This window comes from Mustela lutreola, chromosome 6, assembly GCF_030435805.1.
Source record: "Mustela lutreola isolate mMusLut2 chromosome 6, mMusLut2.pri, whole genome shotgun sequence".
Lineage (NCBI taxonomy): Eukaryota > Metazoa > Chordata > Mammalia > Carnivora > Mustelidae > Mustela > Mustela lutreola.
Window position 1 is genome coordinate 123,725,468 of NC_081295.1, and position 21,497 is coordinate 123,746,964.

Sequence of the window (21,497 nt, forward strand, 5' to 3'; positions counted from 1 at the left end):
ATCCGTGCCCTCTATAATACCCACCACCTGTTACCCCAACCTCCCACCCCCCGCCACTTCAAAACCCTCAGTTGTTTTTCAGAGTCCATAGTTTCTCATGATTCACCACCCCTTCCAATTTACCCCAACTCCCTTCTCTCTAACACCTCTTGTCCTCCGTGATATTTGTTATGCTCCACAAATAAGTGAAACCATATGATAATTGACTCTCTCTGCTTGACTTCTTTCACTCAGCATAATCTCTTCCAGTCCCGTCCATGTTGATACAAAAGTTGGGTATTCATCCTTTCTGATGGAGGCATAATACTCCATAGTGTATATGGACCACATCTTCCCTATCCATTAGTCCGTTAAAGGGCATCTTGGTTCGTTCCACAGTTTGGTGACCATGGCCATTGCTCCTATAAGCATTGGGGTACAGATGGCCCTTCTTTTCATGACATCTGTATCTTTGGGGTAAATACCCAGGAGTGCAATGGCAAGGTCATAGGGAAGTTTTATTTTTAATTTCTTGAGGAACCTCCACACTGTTCTCCAAAGAGGCTGCACCAACTTGCATTCCCACCAACAGTGTAAGAGGGTTCCCCTTTCTCCACATCCCCTCCAATACATGTTGTTCGTGTCTTGCTAATTTTGGCCATTCGAACTGGTGTAAGGTGATATCTCAATGTGGTTTTAATTTGAATCTCCCTGATGGCTAGTGATGATGAACATTTTTTCAGGTGTCTGATAGCCATTTGTATGTCTTCATTGGAGAAGTGTCTGTTCATATCTTCTGCCCATTTTTTGATATGATTGTCTGTTTTGTGTGTGTTGAGTTTGAGGAGTTCATTATAGATCCTGGATATCAACCTTTTGTCTGTACTGTCATTTGCAAGTATCTTCTCCCATTCCGTGGGTTGCCTCTTTGTTTTTTTGACTGTTTCCTTTGCTGTGCAGAAGCTTTTGATTTTGATGAAGTCCCAAAAGTTTATTTTCGCTTTTGTTTCCTTTGCCTTTGGAGACATATCTTGAAAGAAGTTGCTGTGGCTGATATCGAAGAGATTACTGCCTATGTTCTCCTCTAGGATTCTGATAGATTCCTGTCTCACGTTGAGGTCTTTTATCCATTTTGAGTTTATCTTTGTGTACGGTATAAGAGAATGGTCGAGTTTCATTCTTCTACTTATAGCTGTCCAGTGTTCCCAGCACCATTTATTGAAGGGACTGTCTTTTTTCCACTGTATATTTTTTCCTGTTTTGTCGAAGATTAATTGACCATAGAGTTGAGGGTCCATATCTGGGCTCTCTACTCTGTTCCACTGGTCTATGTGTCTGTTTTTATGCCAGTACCATGCTGTCTTGGTGATCACAGCTTTGTAATAAAGCTTGAAATCAGGTAACGTGATGCTCCCAGCTTTATTTTTGTTTTTCAACATTTCCTTAGCGATTCGGGGTCTCTTCTGATTCCATACAAATTTTAGGATTATTTGCTCCAGCTCTTTGAAGAATACCGGTGGAATTTTGATCAGAATCGCATTAAAAGTATATATTGCTCTAGGCAGTATAGACATTTTAACAATGTTTATTCTTCCGATCCAAGAGCATGAAATGGTCTTCCATCTTTTTGTGTCTTCTTCAATTTCTTTCATGAGTGTTCTGTAGTTCCTCAAGTACAGATCCTTTACCTCTTTGGTTAGGTTTATTCCCAGGTATCTTATGGTTCTTGGTGCTATAGTAAATGGAATCAATTCTCTAATTTCCCTTTCTGTATTTTCATTGTTAGTGTATAAGAACACAGAAGTGAACAGCTCAGTGAGCTGACCTGCAGGCAGTGATGTAACAGTTCTCCTGTACTTAAAGCTGTTTTTAAAAAAACTAGTATTGGAATCCTTAATATAATGATTTTAATAAGCAGTGGCTTCACTTTAAGCTGGACCCCTAGTAAGTTTCTGAATTCTTCTTTTTGCTGCAGGAACTCTCAGTTTTGCAAAACTTTGTTATGTATCTTTTGCTTTGAATGTCCTTCTTTGTAAAGGAAGTCTGCTGTCAACTCATCCCCATTTTCTCTCTTGATCTTTCCTCTTTTTTTTTTTTTTAAGATTTTATTTATTTTAGAGAGAGAGAGAGGGAGAGAGACCACGTACAAGCAGAGGAGAGGGCAGAGGGAGAGGGAGAAACAGGCTCCCTCCCAAGCAGGGAACAAGACGTGGGGCTCGATCTCACACCCCTGAGATCATGATCTGAGCTGAAGGCAGACCCTTAACTGACTGAGCCACCCAAGCACCCTATCTTGATCTTTCTAATGACGTCCATTTGTAGTTGTCTTTCAACAGTTTCTAGCAGAGAGCTCTCGCAGCTAGAATACAGCATCCATTCTCTTTACTGCATGTGTATTCTGGCATTGAATCAATAAAAACTATGGACTTCAAACCGTCTCCTTTATGGGAATGTTTCCACAGGAAGAAATGGTAGTGTGCTGAATCCTTGGGAATCCTCCTTGGCAAGTCTTTCAGTTCTGTCTTTGTTGTGTTGGCCAAAATTATCATTTCATCTCTTATATCTATTTCCAATTGCACATAGTTGAGCTGTCTGTCACTTAATGTTTCCAAGGCTTGAAAAGTTTCTCAAGAAATAGGAAATGCTACTTCTTGTGGTGTTTGAAGCTTCATGTCCACACCCATTTCAGATTAATTTTAATCTGTCGTAATTTTCCTTGGCTTTGGTCAATGGGGCAGGAGAAGATTGTGAGGGCAAGTGTTTTTTATATCCGGGTAATGATGCATCTTCCTTTACTGTTCCAAACACTTCATCTGTAATGTGGCCCCCTCCAAACTCCCTTTTCAGAGCCACACTTGTTCCTGCATACAACATTTTTTTATGATTACTACATGTTCTGGAGAACAGGCAGTGAACATCCATTCATATCCCCAGACACTATGTAGTATGGCTGTCTGTCCTCCAGGAGGGGTAAACAAAGGAATCATAATCCTTATCCCAGGAATCAGAACAATGACTACATGATCCAATCACAAGTTTCTCATTTTCGGTATTTTTAGAACTTGATATTTTTCATTTCTCCTCTGGCAAAGGTATCTTTAACATCTTCCCTTGCTTGGAGGTGGGTCTGATGGGACGTGGCAGCCGCGGGCTCCCAGCTCTGGTGCCAAGTCTGTGCAGAAACATTTGGCCAGAGTGGCACGAGTGTCACCCAGGTGCCAGGAGCAGCAGAGACAGCAGTCCCTGCTGAGGGTCAGGTGTCCTCCATCAGAGGAGTCATGACATCTGTACCTTCAGCTTGAAACTTCCCCGGTGTGTTGTTCAGGGAGACGCTGCTTTGGGAAACATCCCCGGTGTTCTCCTTTACGTGTCAGTAAACCTTCCTTTTCCCATTCTTTGGTTTCATTGAGTCTTTTGCCTTGAACCCATCGAGAGATGAACCCAGTTTTCAGAAACAAAACTGCCAACCTGACAACCTCACTTGGCATTTCCCTTTTTATATTTAATTTAACTTTATTTACTTATTTGAGAACAAAAGAGCACAAGCAAAGGGAGCACAGGCAGAGGGAGAGGGAGAAGCATTCTCCCCGCAGAGCAGAGAGCCCATGAAGGCTAGTTCCCAGGACCCTGGGACCATGATCCTGGGATCATGACCTGCGCCAAAGGCTATTAACTGACTGAACAGTCCAGGTGCTCCTCCAGCACAATGTGTAATAGAAGCCGTGAGTGAACATTATTTTAGTATTGTGGATCTTTCACCATTAGGTAAGATGTTAGTTTAAGGGTTTTGATAAATGCCTTTAATCAGATTGAGGAAATTTCCTTTATCAGTAGTTGAATTTTTATCATGAGAAGGTATCTGATTTTGTCAAATGCTTCTTGTCCATCTGTAGAGATAAGCATGTGGCTTTTGTTTTCTAGTATATTAGTATATCTAGTATATTAATGTGATGTTTTACCTTGATTGATACGGATGTTTAACCAATCTTGCATTCCCAGAATAAATTTCATTAGGTTTCTTTAACTCTATATGTTGCTAGATTTGATTTGCTACATTTTGTTGAGATCTTTGTGTGTGTGTATGTGTGTGTGTGTGTGGGTGTGTGTGAGTCCACATTCATAAGAGATAATGGTCTGTAGTTGTCCTGTGATATCCTTGTCTGTTTTGGTGTCTGAATAATCTAGCCTCATAGAATGAGTTGGGTTCCCTCCTCTTTTTTGGGGGGAAGGGTTTGGAAAAGTTATTAATTCTTTCAGCATATGGTATAATTTGCAAGTGAAGCCATTTGGAAATAGGCTTTTACATGGAATAGTTTTTCACAATTGACTCTATGTTCTACCTCATTATAGGCACCTCCAGGTGGTCTATTTCTTCTTCAGTCAGATTTAGTCATTTGTGTCTTTCTGTGTTTTTGTCTATTTTATAGAAGCAAGTTGATATTTTGGCATATAATTGTCATCATAATCTCCCAATTCTCTTTATTTCTGTGTGGTCAGTCCTGATATCACCTCTTTCACTGCTGATCCCAGTATGTAGGTCATTTCTCTTTCTCTCTCTGTTTCTCTCTCTCCTTTAGTGAGTCTAGTTAAATATTTGTCAGTTTGGTTGATCTTTCAAAGGATCACATTGGATTCAGTTAGTTGCCTATATTGTTATTTTATTCTTTTCTCTATTTCATTAACTTCTGTTCTAATCTTTATTTTTCTTTCCTTTTGCCTGCTTTTGCTTTAGTTTGCTCTTCTTCCTCCTTTGCCTTAATGTGGAAGTTTAGGTAATTGATTGAAGATGTTTCTTTTTCATACAGGCAGTTCCACGTATATATTTCCTCAGCACTGCTTTAGTCGGACCCCCTCGGGGTTGGTATGCTCTGTCTTCATTTCTATTAATCTTGAAATATTTTCTGATTTCCGTTTTGATATCTTTGACCCTTTGATTATGTGGAAGTGTGTTAATTCTGCATATTGTGAGTTTCCCAAATTCATTCCAGTTATTTATTTCTGGTGTCATACCACTGTGATATTTGCCTTATTTTTACCCCTTTAAATTCATTGCGTTTTTTAATGGCCTAGCATATGACTTAATTCTAGAAAGCTCCATGTGCATTTGAAATGAATGTATATTCTGTTCATGGCTGGAATGTGCTTCACATGTCAGACTTACACTGTTGTTTTAGAGTATGGTTCAAGTCTTCTTTATCTTCATTGATCTCTGCATAGTTGTCCTATCCATTATTGAAAGTGATATACTGAGTTCAAGTACTATTGTCATATTGTCTGTTTCTCAGTTTCTGTCAGTTTTGCTATAAACAGTTGGGTGTTGAGTTATTAGGTGAATGTATGTTTAGAGTTGTTTCATCTTTCTGATGACTTGACCATTTTATCATTCCAAAATGATCCTGTTTATCTTACTAGCATTTTTTTAATTTTTTTTAAAGATTTTATTTATTTATTTGACAGAGAGAGATCACAAGTAGGCAGAGAGGCAGGCAGAGAGAGAGAGAGAAGGAAGCAGGCTCCCTGCCGAGCAGAGAGCCCGATGTGGGACTTGATCCCAGGACCCCGAGATCATGACCCGAGCCGAAGGCAGCGGCTTAACCCACTGAGCCACCCAGGTGCCCCTATTTTTTTTTTTTAAAGATTTTCTTTATTTATTAGACAGAGACACAGTGAGAGAGGGAACACAAGCAGGGGGAGGGGGAAAGGGAGAAGGAGGCTTCCCGCTGAGAAGGGAGTTTGGTGCAGGGGCTCAGTGGACCATGACCTGAGCCAAAGGCAGACTCTTAAAAACTGAGTCACCCAGGCGCCCCCTTACTATAAAGTCCCTTTTGGCTAATGAGTGTATCCACTCCAGCTTTCTTATGGTTGTTTGCCTGAGGTAGCTTTTTCCATCTCTTTGAGTTTAATCTGTTTGTAACTGAGATCAAGTGCGTCTACTGTAGACAGCATAGGTGGATCTTGTTTTGTGTTCAGGCGAACAATCCGCACTTTCATTGACTTATTTAAGCCACTCACTTGCAATGTTAATATTGACACTGTTGATTTATGTCGACTGTCTTACTTTTTGCTTTTTGTTTTCCAAGCCTCCCTCATTTTGTTTTCCAAGACTCCCTCTCTCTCTCACTCTTTTTTTTTTTAAGATTTTATTTATTTATTTGACAGACAAAGATCACAAATAGACAGAAAGGCAGGCAGAGAGAGAGAGAGGAGGAAGCGGGCTCCCTGATGAGCAGAGACCCTGATGTGGGGCTCAATCCCAGGAGCCTGGGATCATGACCTGAGCTGAAGGCAGAGGCTTTAACCCACTGAGCCACCCAGGCATCCCTCTCTCTCTCTTTTAAAAAAGATTTTATTTCTTTAAGAGAGGTAAGAAAGAGAGGGTGTACAGAAGCAGGGGAAGTGATGGGGAAAAGGGCAGCAAGGCTTCCCGCTGATCAGGGAGCCAGATGCTGGGCTTGATCCCAGGACTCTGGGATAATGACTGAGGAGAAGGCACATGCTTAAGCAGCTGAGCCACCCAGGTGCCCCTCCACTCATTCTTCTTTTACTGATAAATTCTTATTCAGTGCATAAACTGCAGTATTTTTTATCATTTAATCATTAGCCACTTCATTTTGTAGATATTTTCTTAAGAGGTGCTTTTGCCATGTTTTCTATATTTTAAATTTTGTAATTTTTTTCTTCATATCATATTCATAATATATATTCAAATAACATCTTTATATATTTATATCATATCCTGGTCCTGCTATATTGCATCTTATGGTTCCAATATTGAAGTTTCATGAGCTTTTTACTATTCATTTTTTCTAAAGTTACTTAATCACTTTTTTTTTTCCATTTTACCTTTACTTTTCTTCCTACGAGTTGCTTTTCTTCTCTGTGCAATTTTCTGTATAAGTTTTATGACACATATGTTAAATAGAGATTTCTCTAGAGAACTGTGTTTCTTAAAATTTGGGGGGCATCACCAATCCAGGACAATTATAAACTAAGCTAACGACCTGAAGCTATTTTGGCCCAACAGCCAATAGGAAAGAAAATTTGAACTACAAATCACAGACGGCTTAGTCCGTGTCTGCAAAGTTTTGAAAAAGTTGTTTGCTCACTTTTTCCCAACTAAAAACCAAATTTCCTTACAGTGTTCTTACACTTGATGATAGAACAGATTTGATTTGTGTCACTCTGTTCCAAGGATGTGAATCTTAGATTCCCAGATTTTCAGGGAGGGCATGTTTCTCCTGCTGCTCACTTGAAGCAGCTCTGGGCATTGTCTCCTCTCTGTGAAGCTCCTGAGCCTGAGAAGCCAAGCTAAGATTTTCTAGATTTGAAAAACACTCTACGGATCAGAAAAACTATTCTCTGGGGCTTATGGCCCATATTTAAATTTTGGATTAATTGATTTTTCTCTTGATTGTTCTGCACTTTGGGGTGATTTTACATTTTTTTCTATCATTTTCATTTTTAGGAGAAGAGGCAGTGTTATTTTTTAAAAAAATTAATTAAATTCAATTAGCCAACAGAGTACATTATTAGTTTCATACGTAGAGTTCAATAATTCATCAGTTGCATATAACATCAGTGCTCATCACCTCACCTGGAGAGGGGGCAGCCCTAAACCTTAGTCTACTGTGTAGGTGGAAATGGAATCCTCAGTAAGTATTTTTCATTTCTGCTCTTTTTTAGGCACCTGAGTCAATGCTAGAGTGTAAGTCACCTAAACCAGTGCTGATCTGTGTCTCCTGTGAGCCAGCGCTGGCCTGGGAACTGTTACTCAGGCCATAGAAAGTACACACAGAAGTTGGAAGTGAGTGTGAGCCATTAAGCTCTACCTTCTCCTGACTGAGACTGGTTATTTCCAAGCAACAATAAGCATGGGTATCACGTCATTGGATCTGCTAAAACACTGTGATTATAGCTGTTCGTGGACCAGAGATGAAGTAGGACAGTGTCTAAAAGGGAGTGGTTTTTCAGACCTTTGTGGAGGCCACATAAAATCTAATAATATTATAGACACCCAGAAATATGTGCATGTATGAAGAAACATCATATGTCTGCGTGTATATGAGGATCATCTGAAGTGACACAGAACTGGGTTTTTAATCCCTGGAAGATACAAAGGCCAGAAGAAGATGTGTTGAGCAATTGCTTCATGACCCAACAATGCTACTCCACTCATCTGTGAGTAGGGACTGGAGTGGACAAACCTGGCCCATAACAACCATCCAGGGAATAAGTTGAAAGATGCCACTTATGAGTCACTCCTCATCCAAGCAGACTTGAGTGCCTGCAGTGTCCAGATCAAGTTCTAGTCTCAGATCATGGCTCCAAATGTGGAAATCGGTCATTCTTTTCCATTCCTGAACCCCAAAGTCCATTCCCAGAACTTGTACCTCTCTTCCCACATATAGGAATGCCACACATCGACAATCTTGTTGGGGGCACAGACACCTCCATCCACAGAGAGGAGAACCCACTTTGCTAAACAGTCCAGCACTTGGACATGACATGAAGCTTCAACAGTCATGTGGCCACCTGCCAGACTCTGACTCTGGACATGTGACAGGCACACTGGGACAGCATCCGTGCATTAGGGACAGGGGGTCTGAGCAGTGTCACAGTCATGTCATGAAACTGTCAGGGGGCAGAGTGATAGCAGTCCCAGCTGCAGGGTCCAGTGGCCTCCCTCAGGGGAGTCAGTGGTGTCGATACCCAGGAGCAGGCGCTGACTGTCTGTGGGCCTCCATCCAGGGTCCAGTGTAGATTCTGCTCCCGTCTGTGTAGTCTCAGGCCTGTATTGTGGCTTTCCTGGAAATAAAGCAAGATCCCATATATTCTCTCTCTTCCCTAAGTCTCTCTGTAACTGTATATATGTATCACAAGGAGTCAGAAACCCACATAGGGAAAAGTTTCCAAGAGCAAGATCTCAGACACTTTTTACCAACTTTATGGAGATATGATTGACATACACCATTGAGTGAGCTTAGGGGTACTACCTGTTAATTGATACATTTCTGTATTGCACAGTGATTACAACCATAACATTAGCTAACAGGTGCATCACGTCACATAGTTACCATTTCCTTTCGTGTGATGCAGACATTTAAGATCTACACTCTCCATAACTCAGACGTTTTATGTTGAGCTGATAACTTCCTCAGTCTGCCACCTGGCTGTGCCCCACAGGAGAGAAAAAATGCATCTCCCAGCATGTCTTTCATTTTTCTTCCTACAAAAAGACATCTGAAGATTTTATTTATTTATTTGAGACAGAAAGAGAGCGAGAGAGAGAGAGCATGTGCGAGAGAGGAAGGGAGGGGTAGAGGGAGAGAGAAGACATTTCAAGCAGACTCTGTACTGGGTGCAGCGCCCAACGTGGGCTAATTCTCATGACCCTGAGATCATGACCTGAGCTGAAACAAAGAGTGGGACACCCAGATGCCCTGCCAAAGCCATTTAAATGTGTCTGTATGACCCCTTCCCACAATGAGGGCTCTCATCCATGACTTCAGTGCTTCTCTATCTGGTGGAGTCACAGGATTGCCTGTGACAAATACTTAGGCCTCTCTGCAGACCCACCACCTTAGAATGTTGCATGTGGGCCCAGGAATCACTAACATGATAAGCCCTACTGGAGAGGCTGATGCACGGCCATGTGGGGATCCTGCTTCCAGTGCTCGCTACTCAGTGTGGGATCTGAAGACCAGCAGCAGCAGCACCAACCTTGTTATCAGCCCAGCATCTCATGCTCTACCCCAGACTGTCTAGATCTTCGTAGTCCAGGAAATTCCTGTGCACACTGAAGGCTGGGCCTCCCTGGTCTCTGTGCCTTCTAGACGCAGAACCGGACTGTGCAGTGCGCCCTGGGTGTGCACTCTGATCAACCTGCTTAGCCCTGAGGAGACCAGGGTTTGGTCCTGTTCCTTTTTCTTCTACGGCCTTCAGCCCCTGGTGACCTCATCTCTGCTGAAGGCACTAAACATCATGTATATGCTGTCACCTCCCAAATCTATTTCTCCAATCCGGATATTTCTCCTCCCCTGCACTCTGTATCCAACTGCCAACCTCACTGCATTTCTAATGGACATCTCAGATTCCACATGCCCAAACTGGTTGCTGTGATGCTGCTTCCCCCAATGTCCTGCTTCAAGATTCTTCCCCATATCCAAGGAAGGCACTCCCCATTTCTACTTGCAGTCTGAAATACTGGATGCCCTCCTTGATTCCTCCTACTCACCACCCAGATTTGGTGGTTAGGAAATGCTGCAAAGTCCCTCTGTAAATATCCAGCACCCAACCTGTATCTTCCCTCCTCACACCCAGGACATACAGCCCACCTCCCCCTCCTGGGTCACAGCACTGGTTTCCTACATTGTCCCCACTGGTCACTCGCCCTGCTCCTCTCGATTCTCACAAGAGCAATCTAAGCAGCAGTAAGAGCTGCTTAGAAAGTCAATCCCATTGATGTGCTCATTCTTGTAACTCCACTTCTCACTCAGAGAAAACTCAAGTCTTCTAATATCCTCAGACCTCCATGATGAGGTCACCTTCTCAGTGAGGCTCCCCTGATCCCTGGAGTAAAGGAGACATCGTCCCCGTTCCAGCACAGGTGTTCTCTGGGTCTCCTTCCTCACAGCTCCTGCCAATTTCCAACTTAAACACTTCCCTTATTACTGCGCTTACACAATACACAGTTCACCTCGGAATGACACTGGTTTGCACAGTGTGTGTGCACCTGTGTGTGGACTTTTTACAGTAAGTCCTGTCCATGCATTTCCTCATCTTTGTGATTTCTGACTAATTTTTGCAGCTTCATTCATTGTTAGAATGTAATACTCTTTTCTACATGTAACACAAACATGTGTTAGTTAAGTGACTCTTCATGTTATCAGTGAGGCTTCCAGCAACAGTAGGCTATTAGTTCTTATGTTTTGAGGGAATCAAAAGATATACTTGGATTTCTGACTGCACGAGGGGATCACTGCCCCACATTGTCAGAGGATCAAGTGTTGTCTGCCCCTTACACTAGAAATACTCTCCACAAGACCAGCACATTTTCCCTCTTTTAGTCTCACTGAGGTGCCCAGGTGCAAACATAGCATGTCCTGTATGAGGCACATGACAGTTATCAGTTGAATGAATGAGCAGCTAGAGGATTCCTTCTTCTAGATGAGTCGCAGGCACAGCTGTTCTGAGGCAGTTCCCACCCCACATGCTCCCACCTCCTCATCCCTGCTGTCTCTCTCCCCCCACAGGGCTCCCCTCCCCTCCCTCTCTCTGCGGAGCCCCTCCCCCCACAACATCTCTCCTGCACAGCACAGCACAGCACAGCAGAGTTCTCTTTCCTGAAACACTGTACTCAGGATCTTTGGGTGCTTTTCTCCAACCACAAAAAGATCTACATTAGACTCTGCTTTATAGATCCATGAACTTGGATCCAAGCCAGCACTAGGATCACTGAACTAAGGGTAGGGGAGAGAAGGCAGAGCAGCTGGAGAGAGAAATTAACTGATGTTTATTAAGGCTGAGAAACTTTCAGATTCCTCCTCTATCTCCAGAATCTTAAGAATAATTTAGAAAACAGGTCTAGAGTGAGGGGAAGAGATGGGTGAATCTGAAAGTTCATCTCTCCGTACCACAGAGACTCCTGTGTGCCGGGGACAACCTAGGCCTGTGGGAGCATAGCCCAAAGCATACCTCCTGCTGTAACTGACAGGGTGACCCAGGGAGAATGGGACAAGAACTGGTACACAAGAGCAAGAGCCGGTCTGACGCTCTAGAGAAACAATGAAAAAAGCCCACCCCGGAATGTGGGCTATGACCCAACCCAGGCCCGAGGCGAGGCTGACCCAGTCACAGGAAGCTCTTGCTGCACAAGGTCCTGGTGACAGGTGACGTCCAAGTCCCTGTGATCACAGCTCCTAGTGAGACAAGCTTCTGCTCAAGGGCCAAGGACACAGAGCTGCTGGACAAGTCACCCCTCAGCTGGGTGAGCAAGTCACCCCCATGATGCACTGAGCACACACTGGGCACAGGCCCCATCCCCGCTCATCTCCTCCCAGCCTTCTGCCCCCACCCTCAACAGACTCAGCACAGTAAACGCATGGTCTCAGCGGTTCCATTTATTTGATATCTCAATTTTACAAATTTCCTCTTTTGTTACCTAATCAACCCCATATGGAAGAATTAGGAAACACAACTCATGTCTGGATTCTCATTTTCAATACAGAAGTAAGTCATTTGTACTCAGCCCAGCATGAAATAAAGACAGAGATGGAGATGGTCCAGCCCTGCCTCTTTTGGAACAGGAAAGCACATCAGAAAGGAGAATAAAATCAGAATAGGGAGGGGTCTGGTGGGCAAATCTCCTCATGTCCTCACATATGCTCAAAGGAACTCAGACACATTCTGACATATTCTGCACAAACAGAGTCAGGGGTTGCTGATGTCACCAAGTGGGGGTGTGAAGAAATCTTCCATCTCTTAGCTCCCACAAGGCAACTGGTCTCACACTGTGAAAAAAAATCATGTACAAATTGAGGTAAGTCCCACAAGTGGGGACATCTCAGCAGCCCCCCTCATGAGCAAAGTGTCCCTAGTGCCCCAACCCTTCCCCACATCAGGGTCTCCAGGATCTCACCTTTAGCAGCTGTGAGAGACACATCAGAGCCCTGGGCACTGTCATCACCTAGGGGAGAACAAACAGGATGTGGTCAGAGCCCACAGGAGAGGAGACTACAGGAGGAGCTATGGGGTGTGTGAGCTCCCCATGGGGTCCTGTCTACACTATCCCAGGGTCTCAGGGATACCCCTCCATACGTACGTGCAGCATGAGAGTACCCTGGTTTTTTCTCTCCTGTGGGGGAAAAATATCATGTCAGAGGCCTGGGACAGGGCTGGGCTATGAGATCCTAGAGGAAGCTCCCAGTCCTGGTTGTAAATAAAGTTTCCAGAATTTTAATAGAACACCGAGGACATGACAGAAAACATGAAAAATGAGGTGAGGAGTCACTGGGTCACCGGACTTGCTGGCATTCTGTCCTCAGCAGGGACTTCCCTCTCTGTCCTGTGACTGCTGGGCATGAGGTCCCCATCATCAGAATTAACAAGATGAAAATGTGTCTTTCATTTTCACAAGCGTCTGCTACAGAGTGCGTGTTCATGATCTGCTCCAGAGCAGGCAATTCCATTTGTGAGGATGGTATTTCCCAGTAACAAGGCAGGACAGTCTGCTACCTAGGAGACTCCCCAGAGGGACAAGAAACCTCAGATCTCCCCACTCCATTCCTTACCTGAGCACTTCCTCCAGAACACAAATCCAAGCACTGCAATGACCACCAGGAGAGCCAGGAGAGCCAGAACAGCAATGATCCACATGATGAGATTGCTAGGTGGCTCTGGAAATGGACAGAAGGAGAGGGTTGCAGAGCTCTGGTAAGTGTCCGGGCTCTGCTGAAGTTCTCAAGAAGGCCTTCTGCTTTCCTTATGAAGAGGCTCTACCCAAAACCCTCCTTACCCCATCTCAAGGTGACAGGCTTGGGCAGTCCCTCATGCTGCACGTGGCATATGTATTTCTGCTCCTCTCCAGAAGGCACCACCACAGCCACCCACTTCTGGAAGGTTCCATCTCCTGCAGGCCTGGTCTCTACAAGCTCTGTGTCCTGGGTCAGGTCCTCTCCATCTCGCTGCCAGGTCAGGGTGATCTCCGCAGGGTAGAAGTCCAAGGCCCAGCACCTCAGGGTGACATCACGATCAGAGATGGGGTGGTGGGTTACGTGTGTATTGGGGGGTTCTGAGGAAGAGAATCAGAAAATCCACACTTGGGTTTGCCTTTATGGCCACTGAAACGGCATTCATGTGACCATCCAGAGATGAACTGGGTATTGGTTCCGGTGGAAGAAGCACAAAACCCAGTCATCAGCACAGCCCTTGGGATCTTCTAATCCTGGAAAGTTCTAGACTCCGGGAGAGCGTCCAGGATAGGAGGCTGTAGGTTTAAGGGAGAGTGTGCACTAATGGTCCTGAATGTGGCCGGGGTTGAATGACTCAAAACACCCAGTCAGACCTCCAAAGATGTTTGTATTGGAGAAAAAGGCCTTGAGGGGTTCTGTCATGGTTTCCAGGGTGGCTGCCAGGGTCAAAGGGAACCACTGATGGGTTATTGTAGGGATGGTCTCCACCTGTCTCCTGAGAGAGACTGGATTCCTCATTTGTCCTTTAGAAAAAAGTCACCCTCTGGCTGAGTCACTCTCTAGTAGGAACCAGAACACCCAGGTGGACCTCCCTCTCCCCTCCCATGGGAGGGCATTGTTCTGACTTGAGTCCATTTTCCCTTCCTGGTGGGAAGCCAGCCCCAGGGGAGGGGAGATCAGGGAGGCCCCGCGGCCCCGGTACCTGAGCGCTGCAGCGTCTCCTTCCCGTTCTCCAGGTACCTGCGGAGCCACTCCACGCACGTGCCCTCCACGTAGTTCCTGTAGCGCTCTGCCTCACCCGCCGCCTCCCACTTGCGGCGGGTGATCTGCGCCGCCGTGTCCGCCGCGGTCCAGGAGCGCTGGTCCTCGTTCAGGGCGATGTAATCCGCGCCGTCGTAGGCGAACTGACTGTACCCGCGGAGGCGGCGCCCGTCGGGCCCCACGTCACAGCCATACATGCGCTGGTAAGTGTGAGACCCTGGCCCCGCCCCGACAGGCAGGGGGTTAAGTCCAAACAGAAAGTAAAACCGCCTAAAAGTTCCCGCGGGTTCTTCCGGCTTAAGGATGCGGGGCGGCAGAGGGGCAGCGGGAGGGTCCCTCAGACTCGGGTGACGCTGAGACCCGGATATCGGAGAATGAGGGTCGTGACCTGGACCCGGCCCTGTCGCTCACCGGCCTCGCTCTGGTTGTAGTAGCCCCGCAGGTTGTTCAGGCCCACTCGGAAAGTCTGTGCGTTGGCCTTTTGGTTCCGCGTCTCCCGATCCCAATACTCCGGCCCCTCCTGCTCCATCCACGGCGCCCGCGGCTCCATCCTCTGACTGGCAGAGTCGCTGTCGAACCGCACGAACTGCGTGTCGTCCACGTAGCCGACGGAGATGAAGCGGGGCTCCCCGCGGCCGGGCCGGGACACGCCGGTGTCGAAATACCTCAGGGAGTGGGAGCCTGCGGGCGCGGAGGGGCTGAGACCCCGCCCGACCCTCCTCCCGGCGCGGGGCCCGGGGCCCGGGGCCCGGGGCCCGGGGCCCGGGTGGAGGCGGCCGGGAAGACAGGGGGAGGGGGCACCGAGAGGGGAAGAGCAGGGCGCAGGCGGGGAGGGACGGGGGAGCAAAGGCCGGGACGGGGATGGGGGCTGCGGAGAGGCGCCTTCCCCGGGGTCCCGCGTCCCCGGCGGGTGGTCCCCTCGCTCCCGCCCCGCAGAGGCCCTTTCCTCCCGCCCCGCACTCACCCGCCCAGGTCTCGGTCACGGCCAGCGCCCCCAGCAGCAGGAGGAGGGTTCGGGGCATCACAACTTTCATCTTCAGAATCTGAGGAGACGGTGAGTCTCAGCTGGGCTCGGAGGCGGGTGAGGAGACTTTATAACCCGAAATCGCGGCCGCTGATTGGCTTCGCCAGAAACCCGGCACCTAATGGGAGCGCCCGCTGGGTCTGTGTCATGAGTACCCAGGCAGGAGGAGGTGACACAGGTTGGGAGAGAGACAAGTGAAACCCAGAGAGATGGGGATTCCCCAACACTGGGCTTCCCCACCCCAGACACCGCCCTGGGGCCTGCGAGGCGACCCAGGGACCTGGGACTTTGCCCTGACCCCTCACCTACTGCACAGAGCGCTCTTTGTCACACTGTCCCCCTGAGCCGTGGCAAACATTCTGTTCACAGGGTATCTACACAGTCTCACAGATGACTGAGGATCCCAAGGATCATTTTGTGTCTGTGGGTTATCTCTATTAGTAGTAGGAATTATCTATCATAGTAGGAATTAAACAGGTTTAAAAATTCATTAATTCATTTAGAATCATATTAATAGTCTATGTCATGAAAACAGAAATATTGTTTTTATGTAAAATAACTATTTCTACAAATAAAAAGCATAGTGAGAAGAGTGATGTTCTTGCTTTTTACATTTTTGCAAGACCCTTTCTTGTCTGTCTCCTTAGAAGAGCCCTGGATGTTCAGATTTGATTCTGCCTTTATTGTGTTGTTTTGGTTGATATGTATGAAAAAATTTACAATCTTACACAAATATGGGAGAAGAGTACGTTTCATAACCTCAGATAATTACGGCTATTCATCTTAGGTACTGTATTCAAATGACACAAGTTGTACTTTCTCTAAGGTTATTTGCAAAGTGGAACTTGAAAGAGTATCATTGACTCTGTCCTCTGATGCATTAAAATCCACAGGCCCATCTTGCACACTGAATGGATCTTGTACTAATGCATGATTTTTTAAAAAGTAATGTGTTGTTTAAAGTTATGTATGTGTTCCAGTGTTGATGAGGTTAAAATCGAATTATCAAAAGTCATATTTGTTTTAATATTACCAGAGATCCCAATAGATCAGTAGTGGAAAGCTGTCAAGTTATTGGTACATCACAAGTTTTCCAAAATTCTGATTTTTCTCTTCAGACCTTACATTTTTGATGAAGGCAACAACAAGTACTCTCAGCTGTTGTATATGAGTTGATTTTAATGAAAGATTAACTTCATGTTCATTTTCCAGACACTGTCGGTCAGTTGTCCTAGTCTAAATAATCCAAGTTCTGTGTCGTTCATTCCTTCAGGTAAAAATGTCATTCTGTAAAAAAACAAAAAAACAAAAAATGGCATTCTGTTAAAAAAAAAAGAGGCTAATTTCACACAAATTATTTTCTTTGGGGTTTATGTTTGTAGAAGTGCTGTACATGCCATGCCATCACATATGACATGCTTAAATGCGAATTTGAGAATAATTACTAAGGATAATAATTTCTAGTGCTCTGATCAGCATGTTTGAATGTGATACTAGTATTTTGTCCTGCTTTTGTTTTTGAGGTATTTTATTTGTTCGTAGGTATTATCTCCCTAGAAAAAGAGTCTCGGGATTTTCCCTCATGTGAGTTTTCATCTTGCTTCCTTATGGTCCATGATGCCAGCTGAGGTTGTCAGGACAATGAAACCAAACTGGAGGGATGGGGGCAGATTCTTCTTCTGCTATTTTGGTAGATCTTTGAGTTGTACATCAAATTTGCTGCTGCTCACTTCACTCAGGTTTAACCTGCCCATAAGGTTCCCAGCAGTATTCCCAGCTCGGTGATCATCAGCAATTTCAATTCCCAATGTAACCGTGCTTCATCATCACAGTTAGAAACGGGATGATGACTTTGGAACATGGCCCAATAAGATCTGCCTTTGCCTCTCTTCTAGGCATTAATACTCTTGAGAGCATCTGCTGGGACATTCATGGGACCATTATGGTGGCTTGGGAAAATGGCGGAAAGAGTGGTTTTGGTTTTCTATGGAAGTGAGTAGTGGTGAAGAATAATAACATGGCCCTGTGCACCCATCACCTCCATTCTTGCTAAGTTTTACCTCAGTGCCAATGTCAATGATGTGAAAGGCAAATAATGTCTGAGTGATATTATGAAAAGAGTGTTAACCTCATGGATTCTATATAAGGGCCTCCGTGACTTCAGGTGTTCCCCAGACCACACTTGGAGAACAGCTGCTCTGAAAACTCTGGGAAAGTCTCCCGATGGTCCTGCCCTGGCCTCTTCCTCACTCAGCAGAATCCCTCTCCTTGAGCTGCACTTTCTTCCTCTGAAAACTCAGCACTGACTCTAGCCCCTGAGTGCATCTAGAAGAGACCTCACCTCCTGGAAATGTGATGGCAGAGAGGGTCCCCAGACTGGGAAGGGAGGTGGAGGGACAGGGATTTCCCTTTTCTAACTGGGGACAGTTTGTACTTGTAGGCACGAGATTCATACATAACCGACTTTGATTTTGTGACACATTGGCTTCATATGTATTCACATCCCAGACAGAAATCTGATGTCGTCTATAAGAGAAATCATGTTGGTCTTTTCACTCTACATCTACATGTGTCTAATATGTTTGATTCAAGACCCACAAAGCATGAAGCACAGCACCTACCAATACAACAGTCTGTGTGGAAGGAATTGCTCTGTATCCATGCTGCCCAGTATGGTGGCCATGGGATGCGGGTGGCTCTTGAGATGCAGGTGACACTTGAAATGGGGCTGGTGTGCTGAGCAGTTGCATTTTTAATTGTTTTGAAAGAATAGTAATTTAAATAGCCACAGGTGGCTCATAGCTACTATTCAGACAGTACATATGTAGAACACTCTTAGTCGTCAGGATCCTCCTCAAAGAAGATACTGTGTGACTCATAAGTATATATGTATTAAATTTATCTTCAAATTGAAGACATGGATTGTCTGTGTGGGTCTGAAACATATCATATGCTTAAAATACAGCACCTAAGTGTAATTACCATGCATTGAGACAGCTGAAGTGTACAAACAATAACCAAAACATGATGTATCACATCTAGGTCATTATGTGTTCAAAAACGCCCATCCCAGGAGCTCTTTGTTGTCTCTATTACTTGGGTGTCTTGGGTCTTATCTGTGTTCATCTGATAAACAGAAGCAGATACATAAGTCTTCACCAAGCCCAGGTGAGAGGATTTATTGAACATACATGGATCAGATACTTTGTAGGCTCTGTACATACTTGTAAACGTCATAAAGCAGAAGAGGGACTTCTTAGAATCCATTATGTTATTATCTTTTCCTCTTTCTCCTCCCCACACTTTTGCTCAAATTCAAACAATTCTGTTTCCCTTCCCCCTTAAAGCCCTGTGCTCTTCATTTCTACTGAGGTAGAAATATACATGAAATGTTTACAATTTTGAGATGAAGAAATTCTTTTAAGTACGGCCCAGTGATGAAAACCCATCAAGAAAAACTTGAAATATCTGCATGTCAACCCCACACTCACAAAGATACAAACACATGTCATGATCGAACTGAAAGATACAAACACAATCTTGGCAGTCAGAAGGGTAACATTCATTATTGTTCTTCAACCAAGACCACCAGGAGCTCCTGCAGGCCCTCAAGTTGGATCTATTACCCGTTTCAGTGAGAGAGAACGCACCCCTTTGGGGGCCACGAGGCATCTTAATATGAAGGTGTTGGAACCTAAGGGACATGGGTTTTGGATGGGAGTTTTGGAGAGGATCCGTGGAAGTGGGGCCCATTCCCAACTGCGTGTTGTCAGGACGTGAGGGTGATCCTATGGTTGAGCATCTCAGTGAATCCACTCTCCAGCAGGCCAGACCAGAGTGAGGAGAGAGCAGTGATGGTGGAGAAACAGCGATTGCTCACATCGGCTGACACAGGGAGATGCGTGTTATTCCCTGGGTTGTGCAGTGCCTTGTTGTTCTGTAATGACACAGAGTGATGTCATGGTTTCAGAATGTCCTTGTCTGATCCTGATGTTCTGTGAGGTGACTGGCTCATGTCCCACAGGAGAAGAATATGGCCAAGTGGTGGACATTAGCCAGATTCTGACCACGCCGAGCTCAACTGTCAGTGTCAGACCAGCTCCCAGTGTTTGAGGCTGCTGGCTCTTCTCTGTTTAATTCCATATTTTAGGGGTGCCTAGGTAGCTCAGTGGGATAAGCCTCTGCCTTTGGCTCGAGTCATGATGTCAGGGTCCTGGGATCAAGTCCCGCATGGGGCTCTCTGCTCAGCAGGGAGCCTGCTTCCCCCTCTCTCTCTGCCTGCCTCTCTGCCTACTTGTGATCTCTGTCTGTCAAATAAATAAAACATTTTTAAAAAATTCCTTATTTTAAAAGAGCTACAACTGATTCAAAACATGATCATAGAATTGGTGTTTCTCTTTTCCTTGGGTAAATACCCAAGAGTGGAATTGTTGGATTATATGGCAAATCACTATGTTGTACACCTGAAATGAGGGTAACATTGTGTGTCAAATGCAGTCAAATAATAAAAAAAGAAAAAGAAAGAAAAGAGAATTACAAATGTTAGAGGGGCGCTTGGGTGGCTCAGTGGGTTAAGGCCTCTGCCTTCTGCTCAGGTCATGATCCCAGGGTCCTGGGATCGAGCCCTGAGTCAGGCTCTCTGCTAGGCAGGGGGCCTGCTTCCCTTCCTCTCTCTCTGCCTGCTCCTCTGACTACTTGTGATCTCTGTCTGTCAAATAAATAAAATATTTTTTTAAAAATGTTAGAAAACAATTTGGGAAGGTGGAAATGAAACATCAAACCAATATATTGTAATGAGAAAACAAACAAATATGAGAATGTGGAATAAGTAATAGGAATAAAGCTATAAAATAAATCTATGTACTTGGCAAAGACGAAAGTAAGGGATGAGAGTGTTCATCAGAGGGTCAGGAAAAACTGTCGTAAAGGTTGATGGAAGTGTTTACTGGGACACAATTTTTAATAGGGGCTTTAGAAAAATGTCTCCACAAATGCTATGTGCTTATATTGTGAAACAGACATATTCTTTGAGGAGTTTATCCTAAGGAGATAATTACAAACATTTACAAGGATGTGCATTCACTTGTGGTTTATAGAAACAAAGAACGGGGGGCACCTGGGTGGCTCAGTGGGTTAAGCCGCTGCCTTCGGCTCAGGTCATGATCTCAGGGTTCTGGGATTGAGCCCTGCATCGGGCTCTCTGCTCAGCGGGGGGCCTGCTTCCCTTCCTCTCTCTCTGCCTGCTTCTCTGCCTACTTGTAATCTCTGTCTGTCAAATAAATAAACAAAATCTTTAAAAAAAAAAAAAACAAAGAACGGAAGTTATGTAATCGCTATAATCAATATGATGAAGGTAAGTACGAATAGTGGAACATTAACGTGTCAGGGATTAACCATGTGATTTACACATAGGGTTGAACTTAATCATGGAAGCAAACTCTGGAGGCACCCCGTAGGGCATCCGTTTGTTCAGACAGGGAAAGGGAGACTCAGAGAGAAGGATGTGGTGGAGCCAGTGTTCAGCCTAAAAGGTTTGTCTCCCAGAGACCTTGTTGATTTGTTCATTGTTTCTTGTCTATCAGGAGGTAGGTATGTCTGTGCACTCCAGGAAAGTGAGCTGTTGCAGTGTTCCAGAATGTTCTGTGATAGGAGGCTGGGAGGCTCAGAGCCTAGTTAGACATTAAGGAGCAATGTGACTTGGCTGCTCAAATCACACTAAAGTCCATTATCCAGTGAACATCTTTTTTTTTTTTTTTTAAGATTTTATTTATTTCTTTGACAGAGAGAGATCACAAGTAGGCAGAGAGGCAGGCGATAGAGAAAGAGGGGAAGCAAGCTCCCTGCCAAGCAGAATGCCAGACCCTGAGATCATGACCTGAGCAGAAGGCAGAGGCTTAACCCTCTGAGCCACCCAGGTGCCCTCCAGTGGACATCTTGAAGTCTCCAGGGAATCAGGATCAGCTGGCCTCTGGAGCTACAGTGCAGAGCAAGGGTGACACCCTGGTGACGGGACACTGGTACTGTCATGTGGGAGATGGGCATGG

General features: G+C 45.2%; 1 protein-coding gene and 1 pseudogene across 2 annotated transcripts in view; both read right to left on the minus strand.

The window, feature by feature from the left end:
• LOC131834384 (DLA class I histocompatibility antigen, A9/A9 alpha chain-like) overlaps window positions 1-15,546 on the minus strand; it is a 189,103-nt gene extending 173,557 nt beyond the window's left edge. The window contains exons 1-8 of one of the 2 annotated variants that reach the window (XM_059178974.1): window positions 15,394-15,546; window positions 14,841-15,110; window positions 14,371-14,646; window positions 13,493-13,768; window positions 13,269-13,373; window positions 12,800-12,832; window positions 12,617-12,664; window positions 12,079-12,488 (exon numbers count right to left, since the gene is read on the minus strand). In XM_059178974.1, coding sequence (XP_059034957.1) covers window positions 12,484-12,488; window positions 12,617-12,664; window positions 12,800-12,832; window positions 13,269-13,373; window positions 13,493-13,768; window positions 14,371-14,646; window positions 14,841-15,110; window positions 15,394-15,463 — 1,083 coding nt within the window. In that variant the 5' untranslated portion in view covers window positions 15,464-15,546 and the 3' untranslated portion in view covers window positions 12,079-12,483. Of the gene's footprint in view, window positions 1-12,078; window positions 12,489-12,616; window positions 12,665-12,799; window positions 12,833-13,268; window positions 13,374-13,492; window positions 13,769-14,370; window positions 14,647-14,840; window positions 15,111-15,393 lie in introns of those variants that run through there. The other variant, XM_059178973.1, reaches the window with a different exon arrangement.
• Window positions 1,887-8,201, minus strand: LOC131833286 (twinfilin-1-like; annotated as a pseudogene).
• Window positions 15,547-21,497: the final 5,951 nt, after the last annotated feature.